The sequence below is a fragment of the Sciurus carolinensis genome, chromosome 9 (genome assembly GCF_902686445.1).
Source record: "Sciurus carolinensis chromosome 9, mSciCar1.2, whole genome shotgun sequence".
Taxonomy (NCBI): Eukaryota; Metazoa; Chordata; class Mammalia; order Rodentia; family Sciuridae; genus Sciurus; species Sciurus carolinensis.
This window is the reverse complement of record NC_062221.1, coordinates 139,542,264-139,566,420: the sequence shown is the minus strand read 5'-3', so window position 1 is coordinate 139,566,420 and position 24,157 is coordinate 139,542,264. Positions and strand designations below refer to the sequence as shown.

At 56.1% G+C, this 24,157-nt stretch overlaps 2 protein-coding genes across 2 annotated transcripts; both read right to left on the bottom strand.

Moving 5' to 3' along the window:
• Positions 1–425: 425 nt before the first annotated feature.
• On the bottom strand, positions 426–6,996 carry Gatd3 (glutamine amidotransferase class 1 domain containing 3). Its single transcript, XM_047563245.1, has 7 exons — positions 6,774–6,996; positions 6,539–6,591; positions 5,703–5,816; positions 4,900–5,019; positions 3,355–3,447; positions 1,958–2,114; positions 426–1,330 (listed from the first exon to the last, which is right to left on the bottom strand). The coding sequence occupies exons 1-7, from the start codon at positions 6,933–6,935 to the stop codon at positions 1,202–1,204; spliced, it is 828 nt and encodes a 275-aa protein (XP_047419201.1). The 5' UTR covers positions 6,936–6,996; the 3' UTR covers positions 426–1,201.
• Positions 6,997–7,691: 695 nt separating this feature from the next.
• Pwp2 (PWP2 small subunit processome component) lies at positions 7,692–23,852 on the bottom strand. Its single transcript, XM_047563210.1, is given in 22 exon segments — positions 7,692–8,460; positions 9,648–9,722; positions 9,864–10,014; positions 10,125–10,343; positions 11,233–11,298; positions 12,003–12,044; positions 12,047–12,110; positions 12,811–12,958; positions 14,095–14,275; positions 15,048–15,198; positions 15,491–15,638; positions 15,733–15,881; positions 16,143–16,279; positions 16,748–16,818; positions 17,135–17,278; positions 19,337–19,551; positions 19,799–19,934; positions 20,812–20,955; positions 21,223–21,322; positions 21,658–21,752; positions 22,945–23,057; positions 23,775–23,852. Coding segments are annotated over 22 exon segments (2,736 nt in total). The 5' UTR covers positions 23,793–23,852; the 3' UTR covers positions 7,692–8,291.
• Between the last annotated feature and the right edge of the window lie 305 nt (positions 23,853–24,157).

The following is a 24,157-nucleotide window of genomic DNA, read 5'->3' as shown; positions in this document are numbered from 1 at the left end:
GGGGGGCCTAGGCCTCGCCTCCTGACGGAGTGGCCTGGGAAGGCACCTTGGCTGCCTCACACAAGGACCAACCTGGCTGCCACCTGAGGCTCTGCTCTGGTGAGAGGACAGGCCACCAAGAATCATGGGCCCACGGAGGAAGAACCAGAAACTGTCCTCCCGTGTGGGGAGCAGCAAGGGCCCTCCCCTCCCCTTGCAGGGTCTCACTAGGGCCAGAAGGCACTGTGGCGGAGGGAGGGTTGGCGGCGTGCGGACACCAGCACAGGGCCCGCAGCTGGGTCTAACTGACCACTGCCGCTGAGGGCCTTGTCAGTTAGGCAGACAGATCAGAAGGCAAAGAATGTTCCAGGTGAAGTGTGCAGAGGCCTGGGCTTCCAGGTGAACACCCCCCACTCGCCCTGCAACAAAAACAAAATCCCCCAAAGGACACCAGCACACCAGCAGCCTTTATTCTTCCTCCTGCACACACCTGCGCTTCTCCAGAGGAGCCCACGCCCGGATCAGCGTGAGGATCCACCCAGCAGGCCATGGCAGGGGCTGAGTCACAGCAATTTCCCCCTTTCCTCCACATTAAGAGAACTGGGACCAGTTTAAGAAACCTCACTGATACATCCCACTCACCAGTTTCAGAAGACCTAAAGCGTCACTGTCAGGAGTTTCCAATTTTGAAAGGAGCTCACTCTGCAGCGAAAGGGACTGCCTGCTACAGAAATTCCCTTACTTTAATTAGTGTTTACTTCAGACTAGAGGATTTTTCTTATCCATAAACATGGCACTTCTGGTCTCCTGATTTTCAGGCAGGTAACACAAAAACTCGTTTTCTTCCAAGCCCACGCATCCTGAAGCATCAAACCCAAGACCACAGGGCAATATTTCCTGCCAAGTATCTCTTGGGCAGGGAAAGCTGGCTCAGGTCCCAGTTTCTGGGATTCACACAGGGTGGGGGCAAGTCACCACTGCTGCTCAGGGGTAGAGCACAAGTGCCGGATCACCCGCCAGGGTGTGGCGGGCCTCGCCCCTGCCATGAGGAGCACCAACTGAGGACGATGGCCTCAATCCAGGCCCCTCAGCCTGCAGCAGAGCTCCCACCTCAAGCAGAAAGCGTGGCGTCCAACAGAAAAGCAGCTTCAGCCACATGCCCAGCTGGACACAGGTGGCCACCAGCTCCACAGGTGGGGGTGGCCAGCGTGCAGGGAGCTGGTCATTTCCCTGTGAGTTCCAGCACTTTCTTCACCATGGCCCCAATCCCGTCGTAGATGTGGTGGAGGGCGGTCTCACACATGAAGGCCGGGGTTGTGACCACCTTGTTTTTCTGGTCCACATGAGCTTCGTGCACAGAAGTTAGGGAAAAGCCATCATCCAGCAAAAACCAGAGGGAGGCAGTGAGCCTTGGCCACGCTGGCAGTGGCCCCCATGCTGGGCTGCTGTGCCTCTCAGTCAGGCCCGAGGATGGTTTCCAGCTCCCATAGCCAAGAGGACGACGGAAGCTTGGAACTCCAGGGAGCAGACGGCTGCTTTCCCAAGGCACCACTGCAGCCTGGGCTCCCCCCGGGAACCGGAAGGTGGCAAGCCCACCAGAGCAAGCCGGGTTGCTCCTGCTTCAGCTCCCCCTGCTGCCCCCAGCAAGCGCCCTCCTGGTCTCTAGGCAGTACCTGGGTCTGCAAGCTCCCCATGGCACCTCCCCTCGTGGTGCTCAGGACACAGACCAGGCAACCCAGGTGCTGCCCTTCAGGGGATGCTCACTGAGCAGCTCAGCAGGTGGGCATGGAAGCATGGCCAGTGCAGGGCCATCCTCCAACCACACGGCGTCAGCCTTGCCCTCCTGGCCAAGCACATCCACAGTACCACCAGCAAGTACAGTTCTTGGGCATGAGGCCCCTGCCAGGGGAGCCGAAGGGCCCAGAGAGTGTCCCATATGCCCCGACCACCTCAGGGACCCCGCCACCAGAAAGGATATGGTCACGCCCTTCACACAGTGCTTGGCGCCCAGGGCCTTGATGGCCTCGGCGGTCCCGGCGTAAGGCCACTTGCCACCCTCCTCCTGCTCGTGGCCCACGGTGACCTCAACGCCTCTGAGCACTTTAGCCGCAAGGACAGGTGCGATGCAGCACAGGCTGGAAAGTGAAAGGGAACAGAGGACCCGTGTGGATGCTGGGGCACTGTCCCCCATGAACCAGGACGCCCTGTGGCTGGTGGCACCAGGTGGCCGGGGCTCTCCACAAGCCAAGCAACCCCTCAGGGCACCCAGGCACCGGGCAGTCCTGGGAGAGCCAGCTCTGAGGACCCAGGGGCACAGTGAGACTAAGCTCCCCCAAAGCCAAGCAGCTGCCAGTTGCCCAGAGCCCCTACGATGCCCAGTCTTCCCAGTGTCCAGGAACACTGAGTCCTCTCACTGAGAAACTGATGGATGGGGTGGCTGGCCCTGCCCAGTGTCAGAGTGATCTATCACCCTCCAGGGAACACACCTGACCTACTGGTAAACCAGAGCCCATCTCTGGGCACGGCAGGCATGGGGACACAGAGGTTCTGTCAGCAGTCATGCTTGAACTGTGCCACGACCTTCAGCGTGCAGAGCCACACGGGCAGGCCCAGGCATATGCAGCCAGCGACTGTGACAGCCCGCTCCAACCCTAGTGCACAGTCCACGCTGCTCTTGCGGAGGTTGGGTCCCAAGGGCAGGCTGTGCAGGGTGACCAGAGCCTGCCCTTGGGGCCTGCCCTGCTTTCCACCAAGAGCTCTGACCCTAGTCAGCCCACAGGGGGCCCTCAGGTGGACAGCCACAGTGCTGGGGAGCCCCCGCAGTGCACACCCTGATGGTTCCTTTATCAGTGCCCCTGGGCTCGCTGCTCCTCAAGGGTCCCCCAAGCTTAGGGGCTGCTCCAGGGCAAAGCCGCTGCCAAAATGCACCTGACTCCAGCTGGGAAGTGAGCTGCTGGAGGACTGGAGGACTGGAGGACCGAGGAGCGAGGGCCGTGGCAGCCACGGTCAGCGCTGTGACGAGATCACGTGGGTCACTGAGCCTGGGCTGGCATGGGATTTCCTGGAGGAAGTTCACCAGCACTGCCCATCCATGTGATCTAGAATCTGGATGTGCCTGCACAGGCACAGGGCACTGAAGCAGCCCGGGCGCTGTTCTGATGGAGGACGGGCAGTCAGGAGGACAGGGACGCTTCTGAAGCCAGGATGATTCTGAAAGTCCCCACCACAAGGGAGGAGCCCCCTCCTTCCTGTTTGGTCCTCAGAAAAAATGATGACCACAGAGCCTCTGGAGCCTCAGTCAAAACAAGAAAATGAGCTGTTCACAAGCCAGCTGAGAGCTGGAGGCTGCTCTGCCCGCCCCGCAGGCACACCTACCCGATGGGCTTCCCAGCTCCGTGGAACTCCTTCAGGACCCGCTCCACATCCTTGTTGACTTTGCAGTCTTTCCCGTCGGTGGCGAATGTGCTCCTGCCCAGCGGAGAGGGCTTCCTCAGTGTGTGCTACGGACTGCATGGGCACTCCAGGTGCATCCCGCCCGCCGCCCCCGGCTCCACCAACTCTCAAGCAACCTAAGCAAGCAGCATGTGTGGATGCAGATGGGTGCACACAGTCACCCACACGTATTGGCCATAGGCAGGCTTTCCTGCTTTCCAAACAGCAGCACAAAGGCAAGAGGCAGGTGGGAAGGAGACCAGGCATGGACAGGGTCAGTCTGTGACTACACCCAATCTCCAGAGTCCAGACAGAAAAACTCCTGAAGTTTCAAAAGAAGAAATGCAACTAGCCCCAAAACAGCAAGAGATGCTTACTTCACCAACAGGGAGAGAAACAACATTCAACGAGCATCTACTCTTCTGCCTCTGACAGCAGGTGGCCACTGGGGAAGTCTACACTGTGGGTGTGCCCCTGGCAGAGCCTTTCACACTTAGAAGTGCATGTGCCTCTGTGCCCTTTCCAAGCCCCACTTCCAGAGCTCTCTGCCTGCTGTGTTCTGTGCTTTGATTCTAGGTCCTATCCCTGGGTTGTCTGCACAGGCCTGGAATCTTCTGGTGTCCTGAGAGCAACTACTTCAGAGGGTACGTAAGTGTGCTGAATTTGCCAAATTCACCCTTTAAATATGTGCCCACAGGGCTGGGGAGATAGCTCAGTCGGTAGAGTGCTTGCCTTGCAAGCCCAAAGCCCTGGGTTCGATCCCCAGCACCGCAAAAAAAAAAAAAAAAAAAAAGTGCCCACAAACTCTAACTCCAAAATGCTATTCAAAACAAACAATAGGAAACACCTAGTAACTATCAGAAGGGACTAGTTGATGAGCCACAGCCTGTCCACCCAGCAGGGCTATGCTGGGGAGCTCACCACCAGCTCCGAACTAGACCACTTGCCAATGGGGAACGCAAAGCACAGAGCAGTTTCAGATGCTCCTGTGCAGCTGCACTAGACATTTCCATAGAAACAGACTCTCTCTGGGATGCACAGACTTCTGGCAATGGTGCCAGAAGAGGGCCTGGGGTCAGAAGCAGGAGGGGGGATCAATTCCCACTGAGCCTCTGCTGCCACTGAAGGACCCTGCCATGTGGGCCCCAGCAGGAGCCATCCTATGGAGGGCCTACCTTTCTCCTGGCAAGGTCACAAAGAATAGGAGTGGCAACCAGGAAGAGGGCAGCTTCTCCCAGAGGGACTACAAGTCCAGATACACATACATACAAACCCAGATGAGATCCAGCAGCATGGAGTTTAGCTAAGAGGGCCCCAACACACCCTGTCAGCCGTGAGGGGCCACAAAAGCTCAGAGGAGGGAGTAGAGAAAGAGACACAGGCCAGAGTGGCTCCCTGAGTTGGACACAGGCACATGCTGCCCAGACCTTTGGCTTAAGGGCAGGTACACACACTGCTTAGATAGACCCTTGAAGCTCAGATACACACAGATTTTTGGCAGCTCCAAAGCCTCCAGGGAAGATGGCAGCATCGTGGTTGGCTGCACTGAGCTGGGCCAGGTCAGAGATCTTGCCTCGGGCGATCCTGGCTGATTCTGTCAAGACATTCCTGGGAAAGAGCACAGAGGGACACCAAGGAGCAGTGTGCAGTCAGGGTCAGAAAACAGATTGGGAACCCGTCCAGAATGCATCCTAGAGGGACTGTGTTCATGTGTGAAGACTTGACACTTTCCAATCAGCACTTAGGATCGCCACCAAGAAAAGGTGGGAGAACTGCAGTGGCCCTAAACCTACGTTGGAGGTCAGCCCTTCAGGACCTCTGCCCAACGGCTGGGATTCAGAAGCCAGCAAGAATGGAAACCCTTCCAAGTATCTACAGTAGACAGACCTCAACACACTATCAGGAGCAGGACAGAGGGAGGAGGAGACGCTGCTCCAGTTGTGTGAAGCCCACCAAGGGTCACCAGAGCAGGAAGCAACCTCCTCCCTAGGCTTATGGGGCCGGGGTCTCAGGAAGAGAAACAACAGGGGTTCTGAATGGGGCCTCAGGAGACAGGGCTACTGCCTGTGTGGAGAGGAAGGCGAGAACACCTGCAGTCACAAGAGGCACATGCTGGGTGCTTCCACTCTTCCAGAAAGCACGGGAGGTAGGAAATATTCTGAACGAAGCAGGCGCTCCTGGGACAACCTACGATGACTCTGAGGGATGCTCATGTGAACACATGGACTTGGGCTTCCAGCTGTGCACCATGGACAGGAAGTTCCCCCCCAGTTCCCATCCCCCAACCACACCTGCCTTCGCTCTCAGAAGGCTGCCCCTTGGTGTGATCAATCACATGCATCTGACGAACATCAGGGGCAAAGATCTGGACCTCAGCCCCTCCACGGCTCAGATGCACCAGGATCCTGCAGGGAAACACCAGAGACAACAGCTTGGGACATGCCCAATCCAGAAGATATGTGTTAATGTGCTTTTGAAAACGGTATCAGCTAAGGGACAGGCACAAATTCCTGGTGTATGTGGACACCACACTTGCTGTGCAAAGTTAGGGTCAGCATGCTGATGACTACTAAAGCCAGTGGTGCCAACTCCCTCCCCTGGTGGGCTACAGAAGAACTGCAGAAGCTGGCTGTTCACACAAACCAGGGTGCAGCCAGGTGGTGACTGGCCACAGCCGGGGGTGTTCAGGTTCCTGGGCACTTTGCCTTCACCCGGAGCCTATCTGGTCTACTGTAGGCTGCCCACAAGAGCCAAGCAGACAAGGATGGTGGGAACACAAGTTTAAGAAAATATTTCTATAAAATGGGCCCACTGTGCTGACTCCCACATGCTTTCTTTCTTTCTAGTTTTTCTTTTGGTACAGGGGATTGAACCCAGGGGCACTTAACCACGAAGACACATCCCCAGCCCCTTTATATTTTATCTAGAGTCAGGGTCATGCTGAGTTGCTTAGGACCTCACTAAACTGCTGAGGCTGACTTAACTCATGATACTCCTGCCTCAGCCTCCCGAGCCACCGGGATTACAGGTGTGCGTCTAGCCCTTTTGACGTTTTTAAACCAAGAAAGGTCATCTACAATACGAGCTTCTTCTAAATCGCTTTGGGGAGCTCCTGCTGCAGACTTACGCCGAGGCCTCATGGATCTCCGTCCCGTCATAGACTCCACAGCCCGACAGCACCTGCGGAAGGAGGGGCGCTGACCAGGGGAAAGAGCCCACGGGGGCAGGGACGCTCGGGCTGCGGGGACAAGTAGGACAGCGGAAGCTCGAGCGGTGGGGGCCGGCAGGCAGGGCAGGGGGCGCTCGGGCGGCGGGGGCCGGCAGGCAGGGCAGGGGCGCTCGGGCGGCGGGGCTGCACTCACTAGCGCGACCCTGGCCCTGGGGCGAGGCGCCGAGCCGTGAAGGGCCGCGTGCGGGGAGGGCGTCCGCCCGTGGACAGGCAGCGGCCGCAGGAGCTCGGGGAGCGGATCGATCGCGGAGGCTGCTGCCAGCCTCGGAACCAGCAGGGCTCTCAGGGCCGCCATGGCAGCGCAGGGACAGCGGGGTCGTCGGGTCACGCACTGCGGAGTCCTGCGCAGTAGCCCGAGCGGCGCGCGTGCGCCGACGGGCGGACCCCCTGAGTGCGCCTGCGCAGTGGCCACGGTGCTCCGCCAGCTGTAGGCCACCGCGATGGCGGTTCCTGCTGTTTTCCGGAGCGCGGGTCCAGTATCTTCCTATCTCCGAACGGACTTTAACCGGTCACACCTAGTTTATGCCCACCCCCGCCCGTCCTTGCTGCCCGCGTCTCCCAGGAGTGACCCCATCGGGTCTGCGAGTCCCCGCTAGAGGCCGCTATCCACACGCCGGCAGTGGATGGCGCAGGGGAGGCTGGGTAGCGGCCTCCCTCTCCGGGATTTACCAGATGCTCGCTGCTGGGGGACTGCGCAGCAAGCGATTTCACCCAGGGCCCTTCCTGTCCTAAAGTGCCCAGCAGTAAGGCTTACTGGTAAACTCTACAAGATTGGAAGACTAGAATAACGAGCAAGAGACATGGGGGACATGCCCTCCGGACATTCCACTCCGTGCCCGTGCCAGTTCCGACAGCAGCTAGTGAGCTCCCCACGTACACCCTCCAATGTCAAGAGTCCAGAGATGCTCCCTGCCCCAACCCTGTGCATGCTACAGATCTCCAAGACCACAGGCCCAGGCAGGTGGCCACTTGCCCTGTCCTCCTTGCCTCATCCTGCACAAGATGTTCAGTTTCTCACTCCCACTAACAATAAGCACTTTAAACAGAGTTTAGACTTAACACGTTTTTCAGAAATCTCACGTTTCTTATTCCAAGTTCATCTTCAGAACTTTGTATTAAAAATATAAATAATTCTCACATTAAGTTTACAAATCCACAAACATTTTACATTTTACATTTCGTGAAGGCAACGTTTAGGATGTCCTACACTGTGGGATCCTGGACCCACGACACTCATGTGCCTGCTTTGGTGCCAACAAGTTGGCTTGCTGTCCTGTTGGGCTGTATGCTTCTCACAGGAAAAGGGAGTCCCCTGAGAGCATCCCAGTACTTTGGATGCCCTCCCACTTCCTGGGCCCAAGTGGAAGGAGGTTCCATCCCTCTGGAAGGTCTTTTTTTTTTTTTTTGGTACCAAGGATTGAACCCAGGGGCACTTAATCACTGAGTCACATCCCCAGCCCTTTTTTTATATTTTACTAGAGACAGGGTCTCACTGAGTTGCTTAGGGCCTCACTACATTGCTGAGGCTGGGTTTGAACTCAGGATCCTCCTGCCTCACCCTCCCAAGTGGCTGGGATTATAGGCGTGTGCCACCACACCCATCTCTGAAGGTCTTAACCAAGACAATCAGGAGCCATGGTGGCAGTGGGCTCTACACCAGCACTGCTCCCTCCTTGCCGGCTCCTCTCAGCAGGTGCAGACTGTCCTCATCAGATGCTTCCCCATCATCCTCGATTCCTGGCAGGTCCAGAGTGCGTTTCATACCCCGCTGCTTGGACACTGCCACAGCATACCGGAGGTTGTAGCGGTTCCAGTCACAGCTGTGGACACAGGGCATCAAGTCAGTGCAAGCATCATCTCCATTCTGTACAAGCGCCCTGGCTCATGCTGCTCCCGTGATCACTGCCTTTCTGCCCAGATCTGGGTTCTGCCCCAGCGGCCTCCCGGCCAGGCCCTCACTCTAGTCACTTAAGAGAATGGAAAAGTGTTTTCTCAATCAGTTAATTCCTCACATTCACATAACAAATTAGTAACACCCTCACTCCTACACAGCCCCCAGGAAGAGAGCAAACCCCCAAGAGAGTGAAAAAAAAATCTGAGGAAAAGTCACACCCTGTCCTTGGGGACACAAGCTAGCTATGCAGGGTCCTCCCCAGATCCACAGCCACAGCACATCAGCAAGTCAGCAACAAGTCAAGGAAGCAAGTCAACCAGACAAGGAATGGCACCCTCATCTACAGAGCTGTGACATCTAGGCTGTGCCAGCCATGGAGGCCTGGCGTGGTGAACCACGTGTGACCACAGTCCCCTCCGGCCTACAGAGACAGAGATGGAAGAACACAGGGATCGCAAGGTCCTGACTCAAGCCTTGGACCAGTGACCTGGACAGAGGGACACGGGACAGGGCAGAGAATAGACCTGTCACCAGCCCAGCTAGGACACCTGGCAACTGATGGTAACAGAGGGAAACAGACATCCTTCCAAGGTGAGCTGTGAGGTATAGCCAGGGAAGTGGCCTTGCAGAGTACCTTCAGGGGCAGGCACTGTCCCAGCACCTTAGATGTACACTGCCATCACAACCATCACCCCCATTTTCCTGCTGGGGAAACTGGTGTGCAAAGGTCCCAGGAACCCAGGCTGCCTGTCCACAGCCAGCCCCTACTGCTCATGAGGAGATAAGCAAATCCAGAAGAAATGACCCAGTACTAGAACTATGACAAATCCCTTTGGAGGTTGGAGGTTTATGCTGCGCCTCAGGCATATCCCACCTCCAGCTCAGCTTGTCCACCTGCGGCAAGGGCTCCTGGTGTCCTTCCGCTAGCACCAGTTGCACCCAAAGCTGTGCTTCAAGACCCAGCATGAGTGGCAGACTCAGCTCATGCCAGCAGGGGAAAATCTCCAACACTGGAACCTTCTGTGCCCTGATCAGACAGTGTAAGGAGCAATCCCAGGCACAGAACCCATGACAAGAGCTCAAGCCCCACCCTGCTGCCAGCCCAGCACGTACAGTTTTGCCAGGTCATCCAGGTGCCGCTGCAGGTTCTTCTGAAGAAACTGGACAACAGGCAGCAGTCTCCCTGCACTGGAAAGCAGAAACCCTCAGAGGTTGGTGGTTACTGGGGGCAACACATGCTCCAATGCACACTGCTCCTGAACCTCCGTCACCACCAGGACCAGCTGGCCACGTGAAAGGTCACATGAACAGCAGGGAAGCCCAGCATACCTGGGCTTCAGCTTCTGTCCATGGAACATGAGCAACTTCTGTGTCCATATGAGGTAGAATTCAAGGTGACGAGACATTTCAAAGGAAGAAGCTAAAAACTCAAGGGCTTTTTCCACATACAGCTCAGGAAGAGAAGCACTGACAACTTCAACTGCAAAAGAAAAGTCATGCTTATTCTGTGAAGAACCAAAGTAGCAAAGAGGGTAAGCCCTCGGGCCCCTCTGCTTCCATAAGAACACCTGACCAGGGCCCCAGGCTCACTGTCATCCTGCGGCACAGCCTCCAGGGCTTCCTGCACCAGCTTCCTCTCATTGAGCCGGAAGGCCATGAGGATGGCCCGAGTGAACTCCTGCTGGCGCAGCGCCTCGCGTACCCGCCCAGGGGTGATGCTTGTGTCCAGCTCATACGGGTCGAAGAGCATCTGGGCGTCCAAGGAGTAGATGAGGAGCCCTTCTGTGCTGGTGGCTGCCCAGCAGCGCCCTGGGGAATGAACAGTGAAAGAGACTTCCCAAAATTTAAAAAGCCCACTTCCCTCATTTTAGAAAGGTAAGATGTTAAATACGTTCTCATGTACTGAAGTACAGGAGGGAACGGGACATCTTCCTTTTCCTATCCCTGCCCTTGGAAGGAACTGACTGGGTCATCCTGGTGGGCGGCATCCCAGGTCTACTGTCTGCATGTGTGAGCAAGGATGCATTGCCTGTTCCCTTTGCTTGCACCAGAAGCCAGTGAACTTTCCAGTACAAGGCAGGTGTTTCTGGCTTTATAGGCTACATGGTCCCTGCAGTAGCTGTTCTTCAAGACCAGCTCAGTGCCTGAGCCATGATCACAAACAAGTTACATGAATGAATGAATGTGGCTGTCTCAGAGAAACCTGAGCTACAAAACTGGGCGGCTGAGCAGAAGCAGCCCTGGTTCACAAGACGTGTGGCTCACAGGTGCTGTACCTGGCTATTTTCACTCAAAACCATATTGGAAAGCACTGGCCGATGAGCCGCACTATGCTGTGCCCAAGGGGACCATGTGTGCCTGATGGGCCCAGAAAGACCCTCCTGAATGCCTGAGAGGATGGGGGCAGGGTAGAAGGTAAACAGTGGCAGAGGCCTGAGGAGGCAGCCTCTCAGGATGGTCCTGGACTCACAGGGCCTGAGCCACCACATATTAAAGTCTAATGTGCCTGGGGCTGTGCTCTCAACAGCAGTCCCTCCTCAGGGACAAAGAGACCATGTGGCCAGCAGGGTTCATCCTCACATTCCCACCTGCAGAGGACAGAGTGCAGTCCAGACCCTAAGGACAGCTTAACTGACCTCCTCCCTGGGAACACAGGCCATGACACCTCGGGATCAACAACCCTTCACTCGGGGCTCACCAGTGGGAGAGAAGTGCAGTGAAGTCACTCTGATTTCAGGTTTAAAGTGGCGAGAACTCATGTCACCTGGGAAGAAAAGAGCAACTGCAGTTACTGGGCAGCAAGCACATTCAGACTACTCACCAACCATGAGGCCACACTGCAGGTCCACCTGCCAGCCTGGAGGCTATGTGGACATCAAGAACAGCAGCTTCTGTCCCTCGCCCAGAGAGTCCATGCAGGAAGCAGCAGGTGAGCACCATGTGGGCCTCTGACACTGTCATGGGTGCCACTGGCTTCCACAGAGCTGCGGCTGCATCAGTGGATGGACCCTAGGACACATGCCTCAGAGGGCATCCAGGCTGGCCAGCAGATGGAAGACCCACCCCCAACCCAGGGAGCGAATCTGCTGCATTCAACATGGTGCCTGGGATCTGCATGCAGAGGTGCCCTTGGGTTTTTGGCTGGTGGATGTCCTGTCAGGATGGTCTACCTGAGCGTTCCAGAACACCTGTGAGGCAGAGGACCCCCCTGATCCACCCTGTGCCCCACAGGCAGGTGGCACAGCTGTATGCAGCAACTCACAGGACAGCCTCTTGCACCCACAGGGGGCAGTGGCACCAACACCGCGTCTGCTGGGTCTCCTCCAGGCCCTCCCCCCATCCAGCAAGACACCAAGATGCAGTAACTAGGGAGTGTACACTGCAGCCCCAATCAAGAGAGCAGAATCACTGCCATAAGGAAGATCATAGGCATAAGGAGACAGGCAACACAAGAGGACCTCTGCTCACCTTTCTTTACACCTGGCAACGGAATAGCAACTCCCTCCTCTTCCCAGCATCTTGATCAATGAGTGCCAGGTTGCCAAACTCTGTCATCTTCCTTCGATTCAGAAATTCCTAGAACAGCAAGAGCCATGGACCTTGTCCTCTTTTCCCTCTCTTGCTCATGTGTCAAGTGGACAAGCCCCTAGCCACGTGTGGAATGGGGACCGAACACAGGGCGGAGGCCAAGGGGTGCTATGTCTTCCTTTAGAGTCTGCTGCAGAAAGGGTGGAGTGGAGGCCACTGGAGTGGAGTGTGGGAGTCCCACTCACCTAGCCCGCACGTGGGACACCACTGCCACCATCGCGGGGATGGGCTCTCATTCACAGTGGACGTCTACATGCATGTGAGGGCAGCTGCTCCCCAAAGAAAATGCCAAGGACACTTCCCCAGAAGCAGGAGGCTAGGCGCCTGGCACCAGAGAAGACCCTTGCCCTGGGGCGGGGCCTCAATCCTCCTTTACCCTCACCCTGCGTTCCTGTGGGAGCCAGGGTATAGTCTGAGGTAAGCAGAGAGGGCAGGCTGCTGTGTGGACAGTGGAGGAAGAGCCCTCCCACACTGCAGCCAGATGGATGGCCCGGGGCCTGCCACCACCCTCTGCTTCCAATCCTTCCCTTACAGAGCTTAGTGTACAGCCCAAGCCAGTGCACTGGGCACTTCTGCCCCCAGGACCCTACTCAGTCAGTCACAGCTGTATGCTGACAGGATGCTCTCACAGCCTGCCTGGGTCCCAGGTAGGCAGGAGAGCGTTTCACGGCCTCACGCTGCTGCTCACCTCCATGGCGTCCAGAGAGAGGTTGCAGGAGAGCTCAAACCGCTTCATCAGGATCTGCTCCCGGATGTGGTAAAGGCACACAAATCTGGACATGCCCCCTGCCAGTATGCTCTGGCCGTCTGCAGAGTAGCACAGAGTGGTGAAGGCCCTGGGCAGAGGACACAGGCACTCAGACTCACGCCAGGCCTTTGATGTGCAGCTCCAAAGAAGTCAGAACCCCAACCCAATGTCCCTGAAGGGAAGCGCTCACTCGCCTGAGACCATCACGTCCAGGACCTCCAACAATGTGTCCCTGCACCTGTCGGGGGGAACCTACCGCAGTTGCCAGGAGGCAGCGCTGGACCACATGGCTCACAGCAGGTCAATGTTGGCACAAATAGCCACCTGCCCACCTCCAGCCCTCCCACAGCTCCTTGGTACAATCTGTAGAAAGCAGCAGCTAGGCCCTGACCACCCTGTGTGCAACGGTTTCTCAGGTATTACACTAAAAGAACAAGGGACAACAGAAAAAATACACAAATTGTATGCTGCCCAAATTTGTGACTTATGTGTCAAACACCACGACAGAAAGTGAAAACAACTCACAGAACAGAAGGTATCTGCAACTCTCCATCTACAAATGCCTAGTGCCAAACAGAGGAAGAAGTGCGATAGTTCAGCACTAACTACCCACAAGGCCTCAACGCATCCTCCGCAGGAGGCAGAGCCAGCAAGCGCTTCAACTCTGCTGGGGAGAATACCCAACTCTAGACACCAACTCACACCCAGCAGACTGGCTCTAAGGAAAGAACACTGGTGACAATGTGGGGGAAAAGGAGCCGATGAGTGGCCAGTGGGGATGTAAAATGAGGCAGCCACTGTACAAAGAGCCTGGCAGTTCCCACAGTTAAGAACAGACCCTGTGGACGGACGCTGGCTGAGCCCCTGGAAGGCAGCTGGTGTACAGGAGCTGAGCCTGCTCTCATGCAGGACAGGCGTGCAGAGTTCTGGGTCTTTCTGTTTCAACACCGGGCTGATGACATCACCAGAGAGGGAAGTCTGGAGTTGGATTCAGCCTTTGTGCTGTGCACATTCACATCAGCAGATCTAGACAGCACCTGCCGCCAGGTAGCACATCCTCTCTCCTGCAGGGGTGGTCTCAGGAATTAAGAATTACACCAGGAAAAAAGTGGCCATAAGAACCTGCCCCAGGGGTCTTGGTGGGGGGAAAGCCCTAAAAACACCAGCTCCGACAAACTAACAGGCGTGTGAAGGAGCTCTGGCCCACGCCCTGCTGGCACTCACTTGCCCTTGGCCGAATGCTTGGCTGTAATCTTGTCCAGCTCCTTTCTGCCAGTCTTGAGGTCATGCCTGCCCTCAATGGAACCCGTCTGTACCGCGTTCTCAGGGTCCCAGAAGGTAATCTGTGAGTTTAGTGTGGCCACAGCCAGCTCCGCACCATCAGGCCGAAAAGTCACTGCTAGAGCTAACGAGAAACAAGCCTCAGGCTCCAAGAAGATCCCCAGCCTAGCAGACAGGTCATGCTCCACACCCCAGGAGACCCACAGCCCTTTAAGTGCACAGGAAGCTCCTCTTAAGGGATGTGCCAACCCCAGCAGGCAAGAGAACTGCACATGCTGGCTGGGAATGAACAGGAGGGAACAGGGAAGCCCACAGGACCCTAGGTCATATTGGACTGGCCAGAGCTGAGACTGGCAACTGAGTGACAGAAAGACTACTCTGAGGGGAAAACGGACAGGCCCGAGTGTGGAAAGGACAGGCAGTGAGGGCTGCAGTTCCATGAGCCTGGGCTAGCCGCAGGGAGTGAGGCAGGGCCCAAGGCCTGGTCTCAGGAAAGCTGAGGGGTGGCTAGGCTCCCAAAGCAGGCTCACTCCCAGGCACGTCGGCAGAGCGCCAGCCATTTACTGGTCAGAGACAACTCTAGAAAGCAGTGGAGAACAGTTGCTCTGGGAGCCCTGTGCCCATCAGACTGGGAGCCCAGCTGAGCCTCCCAGTCCCACAGAGGCAAGGCTTGAATGAACTGCCATCCGTGTTGGCCAAGCACTGTCAACCTCAGGGCCGCGTCCTTGCCCTGCTGGGTCTGGGCACCCTCATTCTTCCCACCCACTAGGCTCATGTCACACATAGCCAAGAGCAAGGCAGACTGAGGTAGGAGGCAACACCAGAGCCGGTCAACAGCAGGACGACACACACCTTTGGCCCCTGGTCACTGCCTGCCAATCCTAGCTGCAGCTCACCATCTGATGTGAGAGTCAGTGTCTCCTTGGTTCTCCAACTGTCGAACATGTCCCACAGACGCACCGTCTTGTCCCAGGAGGCACTGGCCAGGATGGACTTCATTGGATTAAAACACAGACCACTGATGGGCCCCTCGTGGCCAGACAAAACCTACAGGGCACAGCAGTGTGAAGGGTGAGATGTGAGAAGGGCCAAACAGTGTTCCAGGGAGCTCCACACCGACAAGTGAGGAGTGGGGAAGCCAGACCAGAAAGCCCCCGTGAGCAGTGCTGCTGACTCCTCAGGAGAATCCTGCTCCTGCTCTGCTGCCCGGTCTGCAGGAGAGAGCCCTACGACCCCAGCCAGCATGCCAGTCCTCTGTGGTACAGACCAGGGACAGCCCCTTCCCAGGCCACCACCCTGCCCCACCAGGGCATGCCCCCCGGAACACACTGGCTCTTACATCGAGGAGTCTGCCCGTCTGCATGGACCACACAAAAATCTCGAAGGAGTCCTGGGCCCCGGCAGAGATGATCTCCCCACTCGAGTCAACAGCGACACAGGAAAATTGGGTGGGGCGCGGAGACGTGAATGTGCGGAAGTTCCGGTACCTGTGGGGAAAATAAGCTTGAGGTTGGCATTGCAGGTCAGGTTGGACGCCTCACCTGTACCTGGGCAGCCACACCTGCAGGCAGAGGCCATCACCTGTGGAGGTCAAAGGCTCGCACGGTGCCATCCAGGGATGAGGTCACGATGACACAGCCAGTGGCAGTAAATGCCACGCCAGTGACTCCACTGGAGTGCTCAGTGAAAGTGATGAAGCAAAAGCCACTGAGGGTGTTCCACACCTTGACCTGCAGCGGGAGGCCGAGAGGAGCGTGAGCACAGCCACCTGCCTCCAGGTGCGCTGACAGTACACGAGGGGGGCTATGTGAGCCTGAGGAGGCACCTCAGACCCAGCTTAAGCAGAAATGGGGACAAAGGGATACCCCAGCCCTCCCAGCTCAAATTCCTACAGGTAGCCAAAATCATCAGAAGCCAGCAGGAGCACCCACAGCTCCACATGGATGAAGGCCCACCCAACAGCCTTCTGTCCAGCGCTGGCTGGTGCCCACCTTGCCATCGTCCCCACCAGTGACGATATACTGCCCATCCGGGGAATAGGCCAGCGACACCATGCTGTTGAAGTGGCCCTGCTGCTTGAGCACGTAGGACTCACTCTGCCACTCCCACACCAGCAGCTGGCCCAGGCCTGTGGGTACAGGAGCAGAAGTCCCTGACTGATCCTGCGACTCCACGTCAGCCAGGATTGGGCTGCCCTGTTGATCAGCACTGCAGACAGTACTGAACCAAGAAGGACCAGGGCACAGAGAGCAGCCCTCATCAGGCAAGTGACTGGATTGCAGGCCATGCTGAGGCGACCTGGGCAGGGTCACAAGCCCCCAGTAAAGATCTGGAGACTAAGGCCAAGAGGCCATTCAAGGAGCTGTGGGCAGGACCACAAGTCAAGCAAGAAACCACAGGCCTCAGGCCTGAGAGGAGCAATCACTCTGGAAACTTCACTCTTCCTGCAACATAAGCCCCTGCAGAGCTACTCTGCTTAGAGCTGGCCATGGTCTGTGCCTTGTGGCCTGAAGTCCACCACACAGGTGGACGTCATTGGTCCTCTGGCAGGCTTTTCCAGGACTTTCCATTTCTACAGCTGGGCATGGAAACAAACCTGAGCAGCCGAAGGCAATCCAGTCCCCAGAGCTATTGATGGCAATGGAGGTGATCTTCTGATCCGAGATGCTGAGCAGAAAGTGCAAGAAGCAATAAGCACAGGACTGACCAGTCCACGCTGGGCCAACCCTTTCCCTGCAGTAACCTGTACTGTAGTCACTTGTAGAACTAGCACTTTAATTTTCTCCACGTTTCAAAGATAAAGAACACAACCAAAAAAACAAGAAAAAAGAATAAAAATACCACCTCTTAGACCAGAATCCAGGGCCACAACACAAGCTGGCAGGAGTGCCCTGTGGGACTATAGTTGGCTCCCTGATGGCACCCACAAAAACCACTGGGCCCCAGGGCAAGTGCACAAAAGCCAAGTGAGCACAGGACTCACCTCAGTGAGTGGATGAGGTTGAATTCTGGGAGCTCATGCAGATGGAAGATTCCAGAAGCAAAACCCGTGACCAAGAGGTGAATCTTCTTGTGATATGCTGCAGCTGTCAAGTTGTTAAAGTCTCCTTCTTTGTTGAAAAAGTGCCTGCATTGACAGGTGGACATTGTGGAAGGAGGACCATGGACCCAGATGGCAGCATGCCCCACCTCACCTCGGTTGGCCACACCTCAGCTGCACCTGGGGCACAAGCCCTCTCTGCTGCACTCTGAGCTCAGGACCCCAGGACACCTGTTATCGTGTGGATAAGAGGTACCTCCCAAAAGCTCCAGCTAATGCACATTCAGAGCTGAAACTGGACTGAGAGAGTTGTGACCTAACCAGTCCATCCTAGTCTGAATGGCTGACTGGGTGGTGACTGTGGTGATGGGGCGGGGGATGTGACATGGCCAGAGGATGCGAGGTTGCCCTGGAAGGGTGCCTCTTCCCTGCAGCCCCCGCCCCATTCTGCTTCCTCATCTAGTCAGAAGTTGAGCAGCTTTCCCCATTGATGTGCTGCATCACGTAGACCCAGAACAGTGGAGTCAGCCATCTGTGGACTGAGACCTCTGAGATCGTGAGCCAAAATACACTTTTCCTCCTCTAGGTGATCCTTGTGAGGTATTTCGGTTACAGAAACACAGAACTAAAACAACACCTCTTAGATGGTCTCCCCTCCTGCCTCTTGCCAAAGAGGGTAGGGTGTCCACAAAGAACATCACCTACAGGGAGGCCGGAGTGGGCGCCCATCACTTCCTGCGCACACAACAGCTCCAGCTTTAGGTGACCCGACTCACACATGGTTCCACTGTGCACAGCAGCGCTGTCCTCACCCTTCCCTCTAAAAAGGTGACTGGTGCCAGAAGTTCCATCTCTCGCACTCTACAAAGGGGACTGCAGTCCCTGCTAGCGAATGACCCTACTAGATGGTGCCTTGCTGCTCCTCCTTCCTGGGGTCTCCTTCAGTCCTCTCCCAAGTCTTCACTCCAGTTGCAACATCCCGAGACCCCCACAGGCACCCAGAATCCAGCCAGACCTGTTCTTCCCATCTCCACCTTGGCCTGCACAGAGCCCAGCATCCCGCCCTGCCAGGGCCAAGCTGTCCCTCCCCTCCTCTCATGTCCTCACTCCCACTTAGTCCTGCAAGTCAAAGTCCAATCCAGTCCTGCTGCCCCAGACCCAAGGTGCATTCCCCTTCAAAGCCAGAGGACCTCCCATAACAGAACTGACTATGGACTCCTCCACCCCACAGCCTACCACGAGGCCACCTGCCACCCCACACAGCCACACTACCACCATACATCTCTCAATTTGGCCACAAGGTCATTGCCTGCCTCTCAACTGGAAGGAGGCCTCAAGAGAACAGGTAACAAAGTCAGGTCAAAGATAAAGCCCACTCAGGGTGGCACCAAGGAACTACTGAACAGAGGTGTCTAGGCCAAAACATTCAGACAACAGGGCAGGTTACAGGTGACGCACAACCTCAAGGGACAACTGGCCTGACCCTGTGCCCCAGTACCCTGACTCTAGGACAGAGTCTCAGTCATCCACTAGACCCAGTTTGGAAAGACCACACCCTCATCTGTGGGGTCTTGGTCACCCACCTGGGTGCGCACTGCTGAAGAAAATGAGGCACATGGAGCTGCCCAGCCCACCTAAGGAGCCCAGAGCTCTAGGGCACAGGAGCCATGGATCCCACCATTCACACCCAGCCAAGGGTCCACCAGTGCATCCCCCTAGCCTTCTCTGAACACTCATACCCTCACACCATGTCTCGTCACCTCAGCAGTCACACCCAGCTCATGCTGAGAGTGTACCATGGACCCCTCATCCCAGAGGCAGAGGAACATTCACACACACCGAACAGTGCAGGAGGTGGCAAAGCCACAAACATCCTCAGGTGCACCTCGCCTCTTCTATCCTGCCTCCAATGCCCTGCCCCAGGAGACAGCATGATTGGAATCATTAAGGTAGTGGCGGGTGCTATGAGTCCTGGGCATGATCTCACCCTGCAAGCAATCATGGGTCTTGAACCCTGATCCAGACACAGGCCTGTTCTCTGGAACTCCCTGTGAAACCCATGCCTACACCCGAGGACAGGAGACCCCCCCCCCCACACACACACACAAGCGCCACACCAAGGGCACCACTGCCCTCAAGACCTACTTGGCCAGCCGCGAGTACTTCACTTTTCCCTTCTTCTCCTCCTCGGCTGGTGTGGCCTTTCCCCGAATGGTGGTCTCTCTCTGCTCCCCCTCCTCCTCTTCCTCTCGATGCAGCAGATCTGCCTTCCAGCCTGTGGGGGCTTTCAGCCTCAGGCCCTCGGGGGGTGTGTCACACTGCCACACACATAGGGCTCCATCCTGGCTGAGCGAGTACAGCTGCAAGGGAAGCACGTGGCTGGGCCTTGGTCACCACCCTGACTCCAGGTCAGCCCACCCATGAGCCTCTCAACCAAGAACCTTCCCTCTAGCTTAGTTTCTTGGCATCAGTTCGCTCAAGGCCCCTCTGAAGTGGGGCTCTAAAGGTCCCCCAGACCACTGGGACAGCCAAGAGGCAGTTCAGTGAGGAAGGACCAGGGCATTCCCCCATCACTGCTGGGCTAGGGATCTGAGGTCCAGGGCATACATCCAGGCTATTGGACTCGAAGAAACAGGCCACAATGGCATCCTTGTGTCCCCCGAGTGCGTAGTAGATGAGGTTGTCCCAGCGCTCAGCTCCAAACACCCAGGTGGACATGTCTTTGCTTCCAACCACAAAGCACCTGGAACAGAGAAACATAGCTCCTCAGTTTGTGACCAAGTGCCACCACCACTGCAGCAGTCCACAGCAATGAAGACTCATCTGCCCTCCAACGTGAGCTACGCAGAAACCACCTGAGCCTATGAGGGACTCGGAGGTGGCGCAGGTGCCTCCAAGCACAGGAAAGGCATTCCATAACATCCTATCTCCTCTCTGGAGCTGCTGTACCTATCACTCGCCTCTCCTGGGGAGCCAGCTCCTTATACCTCCAGATGCAGTCGAGACTCAACCCAAGTACACTCTGTTTATGGCACAAATAGTCAAATGCATAAGACTCGGTGGCCCTAGATGGAATCAGGACAACCCCCATGGCACACCTGCCCAGGTCTGGCCCACAGGACACTCAAGTGTGCTTGGTGCATCCTCCCCACACTGCAGACCTATCTTGGGTGCAGAACAAGGTGGTTCCATGAACAAAAGTCATGCCACCTCCACCAGCAGCCTGCACAGTAGGATGCAAACTGGTTTAGGAGGTCAGGAACTCCATGGTCACCTCTGGAGCAGGGACAGCCATGGACACAGACTTTTTGTGGGGGGGCCTCAGGAGCATGTCAGCCTACACATTCTGACACTCCCAGTTCCTGGCAGCCCAGCTGCCTAGGATGCATGGTAACACAAACTGAAACTTAATTCTCATTTTCCACCAAGACCCAGATTCTGTCATCTGGTTTCTAGTACTAAAATGCCAGAGCAGTACAGACCTGGAGCCAGCTGCCCAGGCCTGACACTGTGGGCTGTGCCCAGCACCAAATAAGACTCAAGGGAAGACATTTCAAAACGCAACCTTGGGATGTGAGAAGGAAACCACGTTTACAGCAGAGTTGGTCAAAGGCACTCACCTGGAGTCATCAGTCCAGTCGATGCATGTGGTCTCATCGTATGGCCCAAAATAGGTTTTGTCTAGGACAAACGCATTGAATTCTCGCTTCTTCCCAGGGGCATGGTACATCTGAGCAATGTTGCCCTTTGTGATGACAAACTTTCTACAGGAGATAGAAACACAGACAGTATTCAAGACCAACAACAACTCTGATGCCTGTAGAGCATCAAAACACGGCTTGCCCTGGAGGCTGCAAGGTGGCCGTGTCAGGAAACAAAGAACGGATGGCACCATGTGGCGTCCTGCAGCACAAGCCTTCTGCTTGCGAGATGCCACCAATGTTAGACTGGCTGTGTGCCCAGGTGACCACCCTGAGCCTGAGTGGGAGGAAGTGGACAGGTGGGTTGGCAGTCCAATCACCTCCTCTTACCTGCCATCAGGGGAGAAGGAGACGCTGTGCACAGAGCCCTTGAAGTGGTAGTGGTGCAGCACCGACCTGCAGACCAAGCTGACCAGCAGTGCGGCACCTCCTGCAAGAGGCCAAGTACAAGCCTGCAGCTACCTGGGGACCCCCAGATACCACTGTGTCTCATCTGCAAGGTCAAAGCACAGGAAGGTCTTGTGCTGCACACGGTTCCTGTGTGACTCTAGAATTCTGGCCCCATGGGACACGAACCCCAGCTATGCCCCAGGCAATGCCACCGGCACACAGCAGAGAAAATGCTGAACCCACCCTTGGTACACGTTCATCCTTGAGACCCAATGGAGTGGACGGTGGACATCTCAGCCCCTGCTCCACCCTCAAAGGACCTGGTCTTTGGTTCCTGCTACCTTTGCACCCCAGTCCTTCCTCCCCTCCTCTTACCTTCATCAACAATGATGGCAAGGCGGCCATCTGGGGACAGGCCCACACACTTGATGTTGTACCTCGTGGCCAGAGGTAGCGTGTCGGACTTGTTACTAAAAGAGACGAAAACCACATTGTACAGTGGGTCTAGAGGCCAACCCTCCCCACATGGCCTCTTCTCTGTGGCACTGATCCTGCATACTGGAGTTCATCTCTCATATTCCCCACAGAGGAAGAAGGAATGACACTGTCCCTGGAAGAAGTTTGGCAAGACGCATGAAAATCCTTAAAAACAGGTTTTGGGTGCCATCAACTTTGCCTCTAGGACTGATGACCGATTAGATTCTGCACACATTCAAAGTCAGGAAACTGGAAACAACCTAAGTGTCCAACAAAAGGGTCTCACCACAACAGCAGCGTATTGGCATAAAGCTGTCTGTTTTTAGAGAAATGAGAAAACGCAAAGAAAAAAAAACTAGCAATAATGACAGAATATGTCCTCTAAGCATCAGTGGTAGGTTCTAGTTCTATTATTTTTATTTTCTGTTCAATGAGCATGTTCTTCTAACTCTGGAGAGTCCCTCACTAGATGTCATTTAAATAAAACATTTCTAACATAGCAGCCAACCCAACTCTGGGGTCAGCCATGTCCTGTACCAGTCACTGCCTGCAAGCAAAGCAGTACCACTGCCATCTCATCTTACAAATGAGGAAACTGAGGTCCAGGGTCACCCAGCTGGAAGAGACTCAGAAACAAAAAGATTCCACCCAGACCACTGCAGAGAGTTGGTCCACAGACTCTCCAACACTTATGGGAAGGAACTGAGTACTGTCTGTAATCAGATAGGAAGGAACTACATGTGTAATCAGAAGAAACAACTAAAACTGAGCAACCACATCTGGCCTCCAGCTGCCTAACTGGATACTATGGGACTGCCCATCCAAGTAGGGAGACAAGGCAACCAAGCACCATCTGGCCTCAAGGACCTGACGTGCCTCCACCAATGGGGAGGTACTAACCTTGAGCTACACCACTTGCCTGCACCTCCACAGGACAGACAAGGAGCACTCCCAGGTTACTGACCTGAGTGACACACATTAATGTCGTCTCCCAGATACTAGAGGCTGAGCTAAGACATAAGAATGAAGAACAAGACAGTTCCACTAATGACCCTACCAAATCCTTTCTTTCTCAGTTCACCTAAATAATATGTGTACCCTAAAAGGCAGGCGATGAAGATGCCAGCTGCCTTCACACACAGGTTACAGTTACCACTGTTACTAATGTCATTGCAGCATACTTACTTCTTAAGATCAAATACTGTGACTCTATTCCCCACAGGACTGATAACCGAATTTCCATCGCATGTGAAATTTAAGTTTCCACGCCGATAAACTGTACCCAGCAAATTTGAGAACTGAAAAGAAAATAATGCGGTCTTAACAAAGGAAATACCCGCAAATCCCCGGAGGGAAAAGTGAGGCTTCTTGGCAGAGATGGAAGGAGGGCCAAGCTGTAGAGTTCCAGCTCATGTCTCCGGCATTTCCAGGGTAAGATCCCGAGACAAGAGGCCTCTGCCAGGGCCAGGGAACAGAATCCACATTTCATGAGGAATAAAGCTGCATCAGTGGACCAGGGCCAGGAGCACCCTATTTATTCACTCATCAAACACAGGTACTGGCGATACAGCAGATGCGGTGAACCACGCAGACCTGTTCCTTTCGCGCCGTCGAGGGAGGGGACAAAAGCAAACACGGCGGGCCCCAACAGAGTGGCAGCGAGCGGCCACCAGCAAGGGGGCCCCAAGCGGCCGCCTGTGGGGAGGAGCCAGTCAGTCCCCCGTTGCATGGCCCTCGGGCCGTACGGCGCGGGCGGGGTTGGGGCCCGGCGCCGCGGGAGGAACACCGCCAAGCCGGGCTTGCACGCCTGGGTCGGCAGCAGGGCTGACCACGCAGTCCCAGGGTTCGAGCGCCCGAAAACGGCAGAATCCCCACACGGCGGACACTGACGCGACAAGAAGCGCTCGAAGGGACGAGGGTCGAAGACGCCACGGTGCGACCCCGCCTTCCACCGCTTCGCCGCCGCTCCCTCCCTCGACCCGGCCAGGGTTTCTGGCGCCCATCGCCCAGCTCACCCGGTACGCGAACTTCATCGCGGCTGCCACACGTGCGGCGTCCCAGCCCCAGCGGAGAGTTCCGGGGAGCGACGGAAGGCGCACACGGCGCACTTCCGGGGCGGGGCCAAAGCCGACTTCCGGGGAGCAGACTCCCGGAGAGCACACTTCCGGGGTGGGGCCAAGGCTGACGCCCGCCGAGCCTACCAACGCGAGGAATCTAGCTCGTGGGGACTTAAGTGGGCACCAGGTCACCGGTGTCCAGTTGTTGGGGACAGGACGCAGCGCGCGCGAGCCCTTTGTTTTGAGACGGGGTCCCGCCAGGCTGCTCGGGGCCAGCCATCTACCCATCGGCTTCCGAGGCGCTGGGGCCAGCGCGCAGGCGACGCCCCAGGAAGCAAGCA

Excerpts from the sequence above, each read along its gene's own strand:
- Gatd3 (XM_047563245.1), bottom strand. The coding sequence starts at position 6,935 with ATGGCGGCCCTGAGAGCCCTGCTGGTTCCGAGGCTGGCAGCAGCCTCC. Across the intron at positions 5,817-6,538 it reads GAGATCCATGAGGCCTCGGC|GATCCTGGTGCATCTGAGCC; the intron begins GTAAGTCTGCAG and ends GTTTCCCTGCAG. Across the intron at positions 5,020-5,702 it reads CCTTCTGAGAGCGAAGGCAG|GAATGTCTTGACAGAATCAG; the intron begins GTGTGGTTGGGG and ends GCTCTTTCCCAG.